The sequence below is a fragment of the Monodelphis domestica genome, chromosome 6 (genome assembly GCF_027887165.1).
Source record: "Monodelphis domestica isolate mMonDom1 chromosome 6, mMonDom1.pri, whole genome shotgun sequence".
NCBI classification, from domain to species: domain Eukaryota; kingdom Metazoa; phylum Chordata; class Mammalia; order Didelphimorphia; family Didelphidae; genus Monodelphis; species Monodelphis domestica.
In genome coordinates, this window is record NC_077232.1 from 40,660,501 (window position 1) to 40,678,297 (window position 17,797).

Here is a 17,797-nt window from a genome sequence, read left to right on the forward strand (position 1 = left end):
CCCAGTCCACTTTTCATGCAGCTCTAATCATTAATAGGTTTTTCTTTACATCAAGACCAACATTACCTATTCATCTGCTTCTCATTGCTCATGTGGTTCAGCCTATCTGGGTCAAGATGAATAAATCTAATTCCTTTACCCTGTGACAGCCCTCCATGTCTTCTCTTCTCCAGGCTAGACAATCCCTGTTCCTTGGGTGATCTTTGAAGCACTTTGATGTCCTGATTACCCAGTCCTGAACATTCTCCAGCTTGCCAATGTCCTTAAAATGTGTCCCATAGAACTTTGGAGCTTACAAGGCAAAATTTTAGTTTTCGGAATAGTTGTCCCTCCGTTTTGAGAACCTTCTACTTGCTTGGATTGTTCTAAGAAATAAATTTGACACCATATACCAAGATAAGGTCAAGATAGGTATATAATTTAAATACAAACGGTGATAGTATAAGTAAACCAGAGGAATATACCTGTCAGATCTATGGAGAAGGGAAGAATTTATGATCCCAAATGAGAACTAGAGAACATTATAATATGTAAAATGAATAATTTTGACTATATCAAATTAAAAAGGTTTAGTACAAACAAAACTAATGTAACTAAGATTAGAAGGGAAACAACGAACTAGGAAAATATTTTATAGCAAATTTATCTCAAATATATGAAGAACTAAGTCCAATTTATAAAAATACTAGTCATTCCCCATTGGACAAGTGGTCAAAGGATATGTACAAGCAATTTTCAGATGAAGAAATCAAAGTTATAAATACATATATAAAAGTGTTCTAAATCTCTCTTGATTAGGAAATAAATTTGAACCATAATACTGTAGCAAAAGAAACAAGTGAACAAAAAGGATTTGGCATTGGAGAATTTATTAAGGGCTTGCTATGTACTAGGGATGATGCTGGGACACAGGATCCAGATACAAAGATATGTTCTTTCTTTGTTATTTGTGCCCTTCAGGAGCTGACATTCTCTTGGGGGATAGCAATTTGGGAGATAATTAATGAACAGATAAATACATACTTAATAGTTTGGAATGGAGAGGGATCTAATAATTAAGGGGATCAAAAAAAGGCCTCTCATAAGCAATAGCCTATGAGCTAAAGGAAACTAGAAAGTGGAAGAAATATACATGAAGGACCACCATAACCCTTATGAGACATCTTTTTGAGCTCTGGGCTTCTACGAAAAGGTTGAAAAATCCATGAGGACTTTTTTGCAGAGTGGGATTTTATGCATTCTCCTTTTTTTGAAAGAGGATTTGGGGACCACATATTGACCATGAAATTGTCAGGAGTCTAAGAGGCTTAAATTAAGGAATACTTGATCCTGGGGTCAGGTAGGTGGCTCAGTGGATTGAGAGGAAGTCCTAGAGACATATGTGAAGCACCCTGTCTAGGAAGAGGACAAAGCACTGTCCAATAACTTCATGGTGAGGGATGCTCCTTGGGGGACAGGCAGCAATGAGAGGGCTCCTGACATGAGCAGCTCTGAAGATTTTCTAAGATTTGGGGCTCAAGTAGGCAGGTTGCTCAGTCAATTGAGACCTGGATCTAGAGACAGGATGTCTCGAGTTTAAATCTGGCCTTAGACACCTCCTAGCTGTATGATCCTGGGCAACCCCCATTGTCTGTTCTTTATTGATCTCCTTCCTTAGAATCAACACACAATATCAATTCTAAGATAGAAGATAAAGGTAAAAAAAAACACTATCATCCTCTACTCAATAAAGATTGTCTCCTTCTCCCTTTCCTCCATTTGGCACCAAACTAATTTTCCCAAGACAGAATCTGACCATATCATCCTCCTACTTGAAAAAATACTCTTCTCTAACACAGTGAGTGGCTCTCTAATGGCCCCAGACCCAAATACACAATCCTGTTTGGCACCCAAAGCCCTCCATAACCTAGCCCTTTCCTACCTTTCCATTCTTCCTATACTTTGCTTACCTGTATAAGTCATGTGATCCAGTAACACTGGTCTTCTTATTGGTCCTTGCGCACTATATTCCATCTCTTGATTCTGATCATTTTCCCTATGCCTGAAATTCTCTTTTTCCTTATCGCTGCCTCCTACTTTTACTATCTTTCTAGCTAAAACTCCATCTTCTATGAACTTTTTTCTACCTCCTTAACTCTAACCTTCCTTCTGTTGATTATCTCCATTTTATCATGTATTTTTATTGGGCAGTTATTTTAGTCATGTCTAACTCTTTGTAAGCCCATTTGGAATTTTCTTGACAAAGATACTGGAGTGATTTGCCATTTCTTTAACTCATTTTATATCTGAGAAAAAGGAGCCAAACAGGATTAAGTGACTTGCCCAAGGTCATAGAGGTAGTAACTGTCTGAGGCTAGATTTGAACTCAGTTCTTCCTGACTCCAGGTCCATACTTCTATCCACTGTGTCAGCTATCTGCCACTCTCTCTCTCTCTCTCTCTCTCTCTCTCTCTCTCTCTCTCTCTCTCTCTCTCTCTCTCTCTCTCTCTCTCTCTCTCTCTCTCTCTCTCTCTCTCTCTCCCCCTCTCCCTCTCCCTCTCCCTCTCCCTCTCCCTCTCCCTCTCCCTCTCTCCCTCTCCCTCTCCCTCTCCCTCTCTCTCTCTCTCTCTCTCTCTCTCTCTCTCTCTCTCTCTCTCTCTCTCTCTGTCTGTCTGTCTGTCTGTCATAGATTATATATGGTATTATCTATATAACTATAGATATATAACAAGTGATAGGGAGATCGATATCTTGTTTGTACATAGCTGTTTCCATGTTGTCTCTCCCATTCGACCATGAGTTCCTCGAGAGTTATCTTTTGCTTTGATTTCAATTCCCAGCACTTAGCAGAGGGTCTACACATAAAGGTGCTTAATAACTTTTATTGACTGGCAGACTTACTATGATGCCTCCTAGCTCTCATCCTGTACTTTTAAGGCATTTTTCAAGACTGCACTAGACAGACTCGACTCCAGACACCCAGGTAGGAACATTGGCTAAGCCTATCTTCTGTCTTGCAGCCTGTTCTTCATCTCCATGCTTCCATGACGGCACGTGCCTCCTTGATAAAGCTGGATCCTATCAGTGTGCTTGCCTGGCGGGCTACACTGGGAAGCGCTGTGAAAGTCGTGAGTATGGGTCCAGAATCACATGTCACCCCTATGGGGAGGGAGACCAAAGGGTGTTCCTGACCCAGGTCTCGAGGTAATCTTTACCCAATGGAGCCCATAAATGTCTGTCCTCTGGGAGTCTGGATATGCCTGTCAACAGAGAAGACTGTTAAGACTGGTGTACCAGAAACAGTGATGGATTTGGAGAAAACCTGGGTTCAAAACTCAGCTTTACCTCTTAAGAACCTTAGACAACTTCTCTGGCCCCCCTTTCCACATCTGTAAAATGTGGACACTGATCTAGATGATGTGTAAGTTTCCTTTTTGATTCAATGACCTTTGGCTCTTGGATTGGATTGGCTCTTGGAGAGGATTTGGGTCCCTAGGGTCTCTGAAGTGAAACCATTCTGGTGGGTCCATTAGGACACTTAACCCCATACCAATTGCCCCATGAATGGGCAAATACAACGGAGAACCCAAGACTGAAATGGTTGAGTCTGGAAGCATTTCAGATGGAGTGCTTATAGGGAGCAACACAAGGGAAAGAGTGCTGATTTGGAGTCTGAGGACCTGGGTTCAAATCCCAATTCTAATGCTGACTACCTGTGTGAACTTGGGCAAATCATCAAATCTGTCTGTGCCTCCATTTACTCATGTATAAGATCACGCAGCTGGACTAGATGACCTCTGAGATTCCTTCTCTCTCTATTGACAGACCTCAAAGATATTAGACCCTAAACTTATTTTAAATTAAAACTGTGGCTGATGAATATGGGTCAGTCCAGGATCAGAGCAGATTAAATTAAGAGATTAATTGGCATTGATTCAATACAGTTTACCATGTATCCAGTACAGGGGACAGAAAAAACAAATCCTTATTCTACTCTCAGTGAGCTCACGCTCTTTTTGGGACAAGCAGTACATTTATTTATATTCTATATGTTACAGGACACTTAAAGAATAATAGTAAGGATTGGGGGGGTTGCAGCTGGGTGACTCAGTGGACTGAGAGTCAGACCTAGAGATGGGAGGTTCTAGGTTCGTTCAAATCTGGCCTCAGACACTTCCCAGCTATATGATCCAGATCAAGTCACTTAACTGCGATTGCCTAGCCCTTACAATTCTTCTGCATTGGAATCAATAATAAATATTGGTCCTAAGAGGGAGGGTAAGGTATTTTTTTATAAATAATAATAGTGAGTAGGACCAGGGGATAGTGTGTTGAAGTAGGACCCAGTGACATGGAACTAAGCATCCAGCAGAACTCACCAGTATCCTTCCATTGCAACCTTCCAGCCCTCCCCATGCACCTGCTGCCTGACTCATAGCCTGGCTCATCTATTGAAACAAGAGAGTTCTCTGGCTGACCCCAAGTTGCTGAGAATGGCTGCTGTTTTATGGTTAACTCCTTTCTGCAAGAGTCAAAGAGCTAAGACAAAGGGGCACAATTCCACTCTGATAAATGCCCCTGCTCCCAAGCCACCTGCTGTTTCTATTTCTTAGTCCAGAAAACTGGGAAAGTCTTTTTTTCCCCTTTTCTGGCAAAACATTGGGCTGCAGGTCACAGTCAATTCTCACTGCCCTTTTCTATATCCAGAGACTAAACATTTTCCCAACTGCCTTTTCCCCCCTTTGCTCTTCCAAATGGGAAGATGACTAATTCAGCCCAGAGCTGCAAGCTTCTATCAATGGCATTAGTAGAGTGACACTTTAGGAATGGGATCAGTAGCAGGAGAGGCAGCTGGCTTAATGGATAGAGAAATGGTCTCAGAGCCAAGAATATTGAGCCTTGCCTTTGACATACACTGGTTATATGGCCTGGGGCAAATTAATTGCTTAGCCTCCAGGAAACTTCCTCATATTGCAAGTTGCAAAACTGGTTCAGGTCTTCATTAGTAAAGGGATACCTGACTAGGATCTTCCTACATCAATAAAATTAAAGATCTGGTCTGAAATAAATTATATCAGTCATACTTTAGGAGAGACAGTGACCATCTGGGAATTATCTAAGGCAGGGATTCTTTAAAAAAAAAATTTATTGGGGGCAGCTAGGTAGCTCGGTGGATAGAGAGCCAGGTCTGGAGATAGGAAGTCTTGGGTTCAAATTTGGCCTCAGACACTCCCTAGCTGTGTGACCCTGGTCAAGTCACTTAACCTTCATTTACTTAGCCCTCAATACTCTTCTGCCTTAGAATCAATGCATAATATTGCATCTAAAGTGGAAGGTAAGAGTTTAAAATTTTATTTTCTGTTCAAGATTCTCTTCCTTAGGTCCCTCCCTTATCCACTGAGAAGAAAAGAAATATTATATTCATTATACATATGAAGTCATGATATTTTTATGTAATGGACCTCTTTGTCAGTCTGGAGATGCCTGGGGAGTCCTCAGAATGAGGCTTTTAAATGCATAAAATAAATTACATATGACGATATCAAAAGAGCTATCAACAAATTTCAAAAACAAATTCATATTCCCCAGTTAAAGAATCCCTGATTTAGAAGAATGTGATGTGGATGGTGAAAGGCCTTGAGATCCTCCAATATGAGGATGTGGTTGAAGAAACTAGGGAGTTTTGTTTTAGAGAAGATTTCAGGGAGTCAGAATTTGATAGAGAATCACATTGAAAAGCAATTAGGCTTGGTCTTTTTGATCCTAGAGAGAAGGAGCAAATGGGTGAATGTTTCAGAGAGACAGATTTAGCCTTGATATAAGGGAAAATTTCCCTAATATTGAACCTGTCATACAACAGCAAAACTTGTTACTTTTGGAAAAGAGTGAGATCCTCATTACTTCAAATAAAGGGTTGATCATTGTATAGTACATTTGTTTGAGACTTGAGATAGTTCCTTCCACTGTAAAAGACTTGGAAGTTCTGATTAAATAGGTACCATGGATAGAGCCTAGAAAAGAATTACTTCCAACTAGTTAGCCCTTGGCTACTATTAAAACCATCTATCAAATTCTTCAGCAAACTCATCCCAGATCCCTAGCCTGACAATATTCCATACTGTTCAGCAATGGTTACAACTCTTCTAAGCAGTTATTTAGTATAAAATGAGGTAGTTGGTCTAGAGCTGTGTTGGCGGACCCATGGCACATGTGCTAGGAGGATTTGCTCCTCTCCCCCTCTCCACCATGGCTGAGGAAATTTTTCACTTCATTTATCCCTCTGCCCAACAGCCCAATGGGAGTGCTTCCTCCCTCCCCTGTCTGGGGCATGGGGTTTGGGCAGTAGGTCTCTAAAAGGTTCACCATCACTGATCTAGAGGGTTTTTTTAGAGTTCATCACTCTATCATTCTTTAAACCCATGAACATATTTCAAATATTGCATTTATCTTGGCCAACAGTTGATGTTATTGATGTCTGCTTAAATTGCAATACTCTTAGCTGATTTGGCTGATGAGAGGGAAGAGGGACTAAATAGGAACCTTAGATGATTAAATAAGCAGTTCATGTATTTATAAGGCTTTGGGGCAGAAACAAATATGTGATACGTGTCTCTTCAGTACAAAAAAGCAAAGTACCTATTTTCAATTTATTCTGGAACTTTATACATAGAATGTTTCTAGAAGCCTCACAGGTGTAGATCCTGAAATTTATCTCTAAAATCTGCATATATTTCCTTTTATGTCTGGATTTAAGAAACAAATAGGGGAATAATATGATTTCCACATCTATTTGATTCTTCACTCATATTATGGCTTTTAAAAGTGATGCATGCAATGCAGAGTGTTGCTGCACTTGGAGTCAAGAAGATCTGAGTTTAAATCCTTCCTCAGAGACCCTCAGTGTGACTCTGAAGATGAGAATCACACCTATCTCCTAGAGTTGTTATAAGTATCTAATGAGGTTATATGTGTTGAGTAGTCAGAAAATAATAGGGCTGAGATTCAAACTCAAGATATTTTCTTAGGTTCAATGCTTTTCCCATTATACCACTAGACTGTGAGCTCCTTGAGAGCAGGGGTTTCCTCCTGGTTCTTTCTTTTCTTAAAAAATAAATCTTACCTTCCATCTTAGTATCGATTCTAAGATAGAAGAGTGGCAAGGTCTATGCAAATTAAGGATAAGTGACTTTCCCAGGGTCACACAGTAAGGAAGTATCTGAGGCCAGATTTGAGCCCAGGTCCTCCTGACTCCAGGTCTTGCTCTCTATCCACAGAGCCATCTCACTGCCCTTCCTCACCATTTCCTTGTATCCCCAGTGCTTAATACCATGTTAGGTTTATGGTCTAGGCTTAATAAATGTTTATTGATTTGATTTACTGATCTTAGTCAAGTGGATGCTTCACAAATGAAATAAGACCAGACATCCAGAGATGAAATGGAACTCAGAGGTTATAGATTCCAACTCTCCCATTTTACAGATGAGAAAATGGAAGTGGAAAGGTGAGGTCAAATGATTTACGCAAAAGCACATAAGTATGATAAAAAGAGGTGGGACATGAAATCCCAGAGTCAATGCTCCTGGGGGCTAATCTTGCAATAGATTATTTGCACATCTCCCTGCTTCCAGTCTCTGTTCTATAATCTCTCTTTCATAATCACCAAATTGACATTTTGAAAACTCAAAACTGACCATGTCACTGCTCCTATGGCCCCTCCACCTTCCCACCCCACATCTAGAATCATCAGTAGCTCACCATTGCTTTTAGAACTAACTAGAAGCTTTTTGATGTGGCATTTATTTTTGCCTTTGTTTCCCTAGTATCAAACACAGTGTCTGCACATAGTAAGGACCTAACAAAGATTTGCTGAATTAAATGCAGGACTTAAAGTAGGTTCTGGGTCTCATCTGATGAGCCAAAATGCCTTTGGAGAAGTTGGTCCAAAATTGTAAATATGTTATTTACTCATAATTTGAAAGGAGAGGATTCAGACATCCTGGCAGTGGGCTAACCTGTTCAACCAAGGATGTGATACAAGACAGGTACATAGTTTACTGCCCTCACATCACTTGGAAAGTTACATTGTATGGGTAGTGGAAGAGAATTCAATTCTTTCCATCTCAATGAGCAAAATATTATAAAACCACAAACATAACATCTCGATAAGAAAAATTTAAATCAATAGATATAAAAGGAGACCCTGGGGAATCAATTAACATCTGTCTACCTTAGTTAACTCAACTGAAAAAGAGGATAATAAAAGCACTTGCCACCCAGGGTTGTGAAAATCAAATGAGATGATGAATGTAAAGTACTTTCAAGCCATAAAAATCTATATCCATATTAGTTTATTATATCATATTAATATTATATTAGCTATTGCTATCGGTTTGCAGAAAATTGGAAGATCATTTGTTCTAGAGGTAATAAAAAAGATTGTTTCTAAAGAATCCCTGTCCACATTCTTTTCCCATTTAGCTTGTGGAATCTTTTTAATGCTCAGAGAAAACTTACTTGTCAGAGGTGAAAGAGGGTAGGATTCCCTCCATTAAAGTTCTTTAAGCAGAGGCTGGATGACCATTCATCAACTTTGTTATAATAAGGATTTCTTTTAGTATATGTTGCCCTGGCTTGAGGCTGAGATCCATTTGAACTCCAAACAAAAATGTCATGATTCTGTAAACACCTATAAGTGAGTTTCCATTTCACAGATAAAGAAATGGAGACACAAAGAAGCCAAGGAGACATGGTGACTCAGTGGCAAAACCCAGAATTGTATTAAGGATTCTGGGTTCCTATCCAATATGCAGTTTACTAGACATGATGCTTTAAATCAAGACTCACATTTTTGCTCACCCAACTAAGCACATATATATACAGTAAAAGAAAACAACAAAAAAACACCTTATCCTTTTAGCTATGTCTCTAAAATGGTGAGTTGTTTTCAAATTTCAGAAGTGTAAGTTATAATTGGTAAGTCTTCAGGAGACTTGGCTCCTATTTCCTCCCCTTTTTCAACTGTTTATTTCTCTTCAGAGAAGTTCTTACTAGGAGTCAATGTAATGATGTTTGGAAAGAGTCCACCATTTTGGAAATTAACATTCATGCTTGGTTTCCTACAAGATGAGTCTTTTAAAAAGAATCTTTCCTGGTCTGATGAGAGCATTCTTTTTTTTTAAGGATATAGTCTTTTTGTGGGACAGCTAGGTGGTTCAGAGGATTGAGAGCCAGGCCTAGAGATGGGAGGTCCTCGGTTCAAATGTTGCTTTAGATAATTCCTAGCTGTGTGACCCTGAACAAATCACTTAACCTCCATTGCCTAGTCCTTACCACCCTTCTGCCTTGGAACCAATACCCAATATTGATTCTATGATTTAAAAGAATATAGTCTTTGAATCCACAGAAAAGAAAGTTGAGGATAGTCTAATAATTATTTCAGTACCAGATGCTAGAAGCATTGTCAATACAACATTTTAGAATCCCAGAGTTTGGTACTATCTCTGATTTCTCTTATTGTTAGTAGTTTCCTCATGACAAAAAACGAACTCCTGTTTCTCAAGGGTGCTGTAAGTACAGCTAGAGTGGGGTCACACTGGAGCACAGAGTTGGGCCTTCCCAGCTCTCTCTCCTCAAGCAACCCCCCTTTTCCCCCTCCCCAAGCACTAGCCACCCTGGCCCACCATGTAAGGGAATAGGGGCCCTTTCTCCTCTGAAGTTTAGTTTCCTGTTTCCTTTGACTGGGACAAAAACAACCAAAAATGGAGCTCTCTAAGTAAATGGTCAGAATCTTGTTTTGAAAGTTTGGGGTGAAAAGGACGCATTTCTCTGCTCCAGTTTCCATGTTTCCTTTGTTCGCCTGGCCCAGTTGATGGCACTGTGAGTTTTGTTCTGCATCCCAATGAAGGCTAATTCACCAGGACTAAATCTGGGGGCACAATGCTTCCACTTCAGTCTCTGATGTCGCTTTTTACAAATCCAAGGGACTTCCACCAATTAAGCAAAATGGCGGCTCTGGACTGATTTGGTTCCCAGAGCATCTAAAGGTTTCCCGGTGGACTCATCCCAAAGTGAGAAAGAAAAGAGTGTTCAAAACTCAGTGCAATTTAAACTTTTGCTTTTAAGTGGGAGCCAGGATTATGCATCAGCAGAGATCATTAAGAACATTGGGGTTTTCTCTGAAGCAATAGTGTTGACACAATGATGATGTATTAGGGCCCCTGGGAAGAATGGGACAATCTCTTCTAGACTCATGGGGAGATGAGTAATATGCCACCAAATACTTATCATTAATGCAAACTGTCCTAAGATCACCCAGGTGAATGATCTTTTTCTTTGGCATCATTGTTCAGTGACTTCCCCACATCAAAGCTGCAAATGGACCACAGACAGATCCTTGTCCTTGATTCTGGTAATTTGTCAGGAAGAAAGGGAGTGGATCTGTGGACAAGAGGTTAGAGCAACAACATAGGTTTTTTACAAATTAGATGATGTACAATGACTTTCCCAGGGACTTAGGGGCTTAATTCAGGCCACCAGGGCTCAATTAGGAGACCTTCTATGTCCCCTCAGCCAACTGGCATCTCTGACCTGCTGCTGGGCATTGAATCAGGTACTACCGAGCATCTTTTGATTAATAGAATGTCCTGCATACAGCTAGAGAGAGGGATCCAGGAGGTATAGCTTAAAGGGCAAGTAGACATTGCCAGTGTAATTGTCGTCATAGAATTGGTAGACCAGGGAAAGGATGGATGTATCTGGCATGAAGATTAAGCAAACTTTTGTGGTCTGGGAAAGCCTGAAAAGTGGGGCTGCTAGAAAATGAAAAGACCAGAGGAGAAATTGGATCAGGGGATACATGTAGGACCATTATGATGCCAGATGTGAAGAATACTGTGCCTTTGTGTTAATGAGTTGCTTTGTTTCTTTCACTGAGTATCAGAGTTCATTTCATCCATTTAATGTATGGGGGATGTCTGTCATTCTCTTGTTGCTCATTTAACTGCTCAAGGTTTCAATGCTTTATAGATAGTCCTTGGGGAGGAGGAATAGAACAGTGGAAAGACCCAGGGACAGAATTGATTCTGTGGCTAGGATGAGATGTATACAGGAGCCAGTCTACTGAGAAGGAACTAATCTAACGTAGGACCAAACTTGACATAGACTTTTCTCAGAAGATAGACCCATAGATTTCAGAGCTGGAAAGGGACCTTACATGTAATTTAGTAAAATGACCCTATTTTACAGATGAGGAAACAGAGACCAAAAGCTGAGAAATGTTTAGCCATGTGCACATAAGTAATAAAATAGCAGAGCCAAGATATCCAAAAGGAGGCACAATCCCATTCAGACTTAGATTTAGACTTATGAAGTGAACAATTAGCTCAAGAAAATGGCATCTGAGAATTGGATTTAGGTTTCATGACTGTAGTTTAAAACACAGGAATGGCAAGATTCTGTCCAGGGATGGAGGGCTTCTAATAAAAAATGGCAGGATACCTAAAAAAGATCAAGTAGCCCAGTAGATTCTATCTTGTATGTTCCACATGATCCCCACCCTCAGGAAGTTTATGGTCTGATAGTGGGTAAAATATGTGCACATAAATGACCATAAATCAAAATGAAAAATGAAAGCACAGCATAGGATATAGTGTAGTTGCTACTGTGGAGGAGGGACTTTTCTTTATTTAATTTTTTTTCTTTAGAATATTTTTCCATGGTTACATGACTCATGATTCCCACTCCCACTGTTTCCTCTCCCCTCCCAAATCCAACAAGCAGTTCCACTGGGTTTTACATGTACCATTGTTCAAAACCTATTTCCATGTTATTCATATCTACAGTAGCATGATCCTTTAACATCAAAACCCCAAACATATCCCTATCACATATTTTTCTAAAGCACTTACATTTCCACAGTTCTTTCTCTGGATGTGGAGAGCATTCTTTCTCCTAGGTCCCTCAGAATTGTCCTGGGATATTGCATTGCTGATAGTAGGAAAGTCCATTATGTTCAATTGTGCCATAATGTATCAGTCTCTGTGTACAATGTTCTCCTGGTTCTGCTCCTTTCGCTCTGCATCACTTCCTGGAGATCATTCCAGTCTCCATGGAATTCCTCCACTTTATTATTCCTTCGAGCACGATAGTATTCCATCACCAACAGATACCATAATTTGTTCAGCCATTCCCTAATCAATGGACATCCGGAGGGATTTTTTTCTAATGGTGAAAACAGGAAAAGGCTTTGTGGGGTAAATGGCATTTGAGCTAGGTCTTAAATGATGAGTAGGAATTAGGGAATCCAAGAATTTAAGAGTTGGAAGAAAGTTCAGATGCCATCTAGTCTAACCCCTAAGTAAAATGAACTCCTACTATATTATATCAATCAAATAGCTATTCAGCCTTTGCTGAAAGACTTCCAAAGATGGGGATCTCATCACCTTTTCCACCTTGGACAGCTCTAAGTATCTGGAAGTCAATTTCAGTGCTCCTAGTTCTGATCTCTGGGACTGAATAAAATAAATAGGTAATCAGGGGCAGCTGAGTGGCTCAGTGGATTGAGAGTTAGGCCTAGAGATGGAAGGTCATAGATTCAAATCTGGACTCAGACACTTCCTAGCTGTGTGACCCTGGGCAAGTCACTTAAGCCCATTTGCCTAGCCCTTACAGCTCTTCTGCCTTGGAACCAATACACAATATTGATTCTAAAATGTAAGGTAAGGGTTTAAAAAAACAAGGGTAATCCTCCTCCTCATCACAATCCTTTGAGCACTTAGAGATAGTTATCTTCCCTCTTCCCCTAAATCTCATCTTCTCTATACTCAACTTGCCCAGTTCTTTCTACCAAATTGATAGAAAAGGAATTCAGGGGAGAAGATCTGGCTCTAGTCCATTTCCAGTTTTATTTCCCATTGCTCCCTTCCACAGAAGCTACATTTCCATCAGACTTGCTGTTTCTCTTAAATGATATTATCTTCTCATTTCCATGGCTTTGCCTAGGCTTTCCTTCATCCCTTTAATTTTTTTTTCTTTTTTCTTTTGCGTTTGCCTCTTAAAATCCATAGTTATGTGTTGGCAAACCTATGGCACTTATGCCAGAGGGGGCTGCTCCCTTTCCCCTTTCCACCACACTTGAGGACATTTTTCACATCACTCGCCCCTCTGCTCAGCATCCCAGTGGGAATGCTTCCTCCCTCTCCTGTCTGGGGTAAGAGAGAAGCTAACATGTGGCATGAGGGTGTGGTTTGGGCACTCGGTCTCTAAAAGGTTTGCTCTCACTGCCCTAGTTGCTTCCAAACTCAGCTTAGATACTACCTTCATATAAAGTCTTTTTAAATCATCCTAATGGTTAGTGCTCTTTCAAATACCCCAACCCAAAGTTACTTTGTATTTAGGCATTTTATATTTATATTGTTCCTTCCCTCTTCCCACCAATATAATGGAAGTTTGTGGAGGTCAGGGACCATTTGATTTATGCCTTTATATCCTCATATACATGTAGCAGGTGCTTAATAAATGCTAGTTGGATTGTTCAGTTGATTTAGGGGAACCATAGTAAATGCAGTTTGACCAAGGAAAGGGTACAGAAGGAAAGTACTTGGGGAAAAATTGGAAGAGTAAGTTGTTGGCAGTTCATGGAGGGCTTTGAATATCAGGTGAAGGACATTTCTCAAACAGTGATAATGAACCATTAAAGATTTAAAAAAACATTTACCCATTTGACTTATATTTTGCCTGAGTCAGTATAGCCTCTCTTATTAGGGAGAGCAAAATAGAAAAATGGTCAGTTGTTGCCAGTGATGCCAGGACACAGAGATTCCAGAAAAAAAGTTACTTCTAGACAACAAAGTAATATGTGTGCTAGTTGATATTCCTAGGATCATAGATGGAGGATTGGAAGAGGCTTTCATGGCATCTTTCCTAACACTCTTATTTTACAGATGAGAGAATTGAGACACAGGGAGGTTTAGATTTATCCAGGGTCACACAGTTAATAAGTGTTGGAGATATATAATTCAAACTCAAGTCTCAAGAGCTTGAGTAAATGAGTAAGAATAGATACTTTATCAGATCTGTGGAATAAAGATATTTTTTGCTCAGTAATAAGATGAAAAGAGATAGTCATGAAATATTTCCCTCAGAATGTAGTTATTCCTATGTACTTTTCCAAAGTGAAAAACAACTTGTGGTCCATCAGTAATAAAGGGATCAAATTGGTCCTTGGGTTCCTGAAGGCTTCTTTCTGCCTGGTGCTTACATAAGCTTCCTCCATTTGTCTTTGATAAATGAGATCAGCAAGTCGGGACTTACTGGCAGGAGGCAGATACCATGTTATTGACTGTGGTAGGAGGAGGCAGATAACCCATCTCAACTCCTGATGGATGGCCTTGAGCCCCCTAAGCTCAGGATCGCCTCATCCTTTCCCATTGAGAAAGGGGGAGATAGAAGAAAACTGGTAGAGAAAAGGGGATGTGAGGGGGAGCAACTGGCAAGGACTAATATGCCTTCCAGTAACTCTCCCTGCAAGGCCACCTCTTCTGACAGATGGAGGCTTCCTTTCTTGGTCCTCTGTGTGGTATTCCTAATTGATTAATTAAAATTAATGAATGAATCCCATGTGGATATAATTAATTAATTAAAAGTTAATACTGGCATATTGAGTCATTGAATGTTGTTTTTTCTTTCTGCTGGTGACTCCATGAAAGAAATCAAGTTCTTTCTCTTGCCTGGCTTAGGATAGAAACATACTCTACAGGAAACCCTCATCCCCTCAAGCCTTGGGCTTTGGTTTACATCCTTGCACTAAACTGGAGGTCTATCGTATTCATCTCCATTGTCAACCCTGGCAATTTTCTATGTTTCATGGATACAACTGGTTGTCTAAGAGGAATGTAGTCCACTGCCCTGGATTGGGGTCAGAAGGCTGATTCGAATCCAGGTCATGCTATATTGAGTAATTGGAAATAAGATGCGACCTCTCTGAGCCTCAATATTTTTATTACTCGCTCAATAAGCATGGATGAATTTCCTGTTAAGCATCCTGTTGTACTGTGGGAGCTATTGAGGATTCAAAGATATTGAAGGAAACAATCCCAACACCAAGGAGTTGGCATTCTAATGGGAAAGAAAACAAGGACACATATAAGTATATACAGCATCGAACAGAAAGAGAAGTGCAATTATTAAATGCACAATAGTTTGAGGGGGTAGAGATTAGCAGCTGAGGGGCTTTGGAAAGGCTTCAACACAGAAGTCTTCATCTAGAAAATGAGGAGTTTGGACAACAGACTCAATGATTCTTTCTAGCTTTATATCTAGGATCCTAAACAGGTTTACACAGTCTTGGACAACATTTCAAATACAAGTATAAAAATATGCTGGGGATGATTATTTTTTTCCTTTAATAGATATTGCAACAACCCTTTGTTAAATAGACCCTAAATCAGAACGTCCTGATGTCAAATAAGATCTGAGATACTTGCTAGCTGTATGATCCTGGGCAAGTCTCTTAACCTTTGACCATTTCAGTTTCCTCATCTAAAATGGTGATAATAGCAGCCTCTACTTTCCAGTGTTGGTATGAGGCTCAAAATTAGATAATAATTGCAGAGTACTTAGCACAATGTCTGGCAAATAATAGATGTTTTATAAATGTTAGCTGTTATTGTTATTTGCATTTTTACAATTTACAAATTTGCAATTTAAAATTTTTGTAACTTACAATTTGTAATTTACAATTAATATTAATATTTAATAGTACTGGGGGTAGCTGGGTGGCCCAGTGGATGGAGAGCCAGGCCTAGAGATTGGAGGTCCTTGATTCAAATCTATACTCAGATACTTCTTAGCTGTATGACCCTGGGAAAGTCACTTAACCCCTATTGCCTAGCCCTTACTGCTCTTCTGCCTTGGAACCAACATACAATATTGATTCTAAGGCAGAAGGTAAATGTTTAATATATATATATATATATGTAAATACATATATATTTAATAGTATTAATTTTAGTATTTTATATTCTGTTTAAGCCATGGCTCTAGGTGTTGGGGATACAAAGAAAATTAAACAAAATTTTTTCTCTAATCCAAAGAATTGAGATAGAAAATACTGAGGAGAAAAGAGGAGAGGCATGCAATACAAATGGGGTCTATGCCAGAGAATTGTGGATGAGGAAAGATAGGCTAAGGCAGTTCCCCTCACCTTTGGGATAGTAATTGGGGAATCAGTGGTGACTAAACACAAATAAATGCAAAACACACACACACACACACACACACACACACACACACACGCATACACTAAACAAAAGCATCATTTTGGGTTGGGAGGAGAAATCATTCACTCATTACTAGGGCTATCAGGAAAGGCTTCCAGTAGGAGGTCCTACCTGAACTGATCCTTGAATACCAAGGAAGACCAAGAAGATGAGGTGAGGAAGGGATGGAAGATAGCCTATGCAAAGGTGCAGAGGTGGGAAATTGTTTCATCTTTCATGGGCAAGTTTCAGTAAAGACTATAAAGATCAGGAGCCATGAGAGATTAGGGGAAGTCTAGACAGGATTTTCCGGGGGAATACTCTGTTTGTTAGGCAAGTTGCTATGGAGGTACCTGGGACCACTGAGCTACTTTTCAGTCACTTAGGGTTCAAGGGTAAATGGGGATATGCTGGGTCAACTTCAGATTTCAGACAGGAGGCAAAATGGCAATGAATTTTCAGATTTTACTCAGCTTCCCAGTAGCCTAAGCCCAGACAGCCCCAATTGTCTAATTAAGTAGGCCATCCGAATACCGGAAAAGTGGTCTCCAAAAGACATAGTGTTCCAGGGGCCAAGGACAATAGTGATTAAGATCAAGCAGCTAATTGTAAGCAACAGCCTCCAAATTGCCGCCGGATGAATAAATAACAGTGTGTGTGACTCGACCATCATTTCCCATGGATACTGTCTCATTCACAGAAGCAGGGGGCTGCAAAACACCCCGGGGAGGGGGGAGTGATTTCCATTGGTTGGAAGGGCATGAAAAGAGCTTGGTCTTCAGTGGGGATTACATTACTGGTCAGTCTCATTATCCCTGATTGGTGAGGACCTTTGTGGGAAAAAATACATTTCATTTGTTTAAGAGGCATGAAATACAAATGGGGGCTCTGCTAGGGAGCCATGGGTGAAAAGAGACAGACGGAGGGCGGTCCCTCTCTGCCTCTAGGGTAGTAATTGGTGGATCAGTGGTGACCAAAGAGAAGACAATAAGAGTTTGATGGTGTCCTGACTTGCTTTCCCAATAGAATAGAAATAACGTCATGGTCCAGTATCCACCCACCATCACCAGACATGAAAAGCAGGGAAATGGGGACAAACTAGCCTCTTGGCTACAAGAATAAACACTTCTTGATTGGGTAATGAGCAAAATGAATTCCATTGATGTCACATCTGTACCTATAACCAATTCCACCCCCTCAAATAAACATATTAATGCCCCGTTACGTACAAGGCAATGTAGCGAGAACTGAGAGTACAGAGACACAGCCAAAAACAGTCAGTGTCCTCAACGGGCTTATGGTCGACTGAAAATCACATTTCCCAAGAAACTGATGAAAGGCAACATGCAAAATGCCAAACTCCCAGGAGGAAGAATTTGCACTCAAACATAGCCCTTGCCCTAGTTAATGATTAGTAGCCCTAGGGAAACCAGGTTCAATGGAGAGATTCTTGGGATTGGATTCATATCTAGTCTCAGACACTTACCAGCTGTGTGACCCTGGCCAAGTCACTTCACCCTGTTTGCCTCAGTTTTCTCATCTGTAAAGTTAGCAGGACAAGA

The 17,797-nt window shown here is 40.3% G+C and overlaps 1 protein-coding gene across 1 annotated transcript in view; it reads left to right on the forward strand.

The window, feature by feature from the left end:
• Positions 1 to 17,797, forward strand: part of PAMR1 (peptidase domain containing associated with muscle regeneration 1) — a 113,018-nt gene that overhangs the window by 65,648 nt on the left and 29,573 nt on the right. The window contains exon 4 of the mRNA XM_056803783.1: positions 3,000 to 3,107. Within this exon, the coding sequence (XP_056659761.1) occupies positions 3,000 to 3,107 (108 nt within the window). The remainder of the gene's footprint in view (positions 1 to 2,999; positions 3,108 to 17,797) is intronic.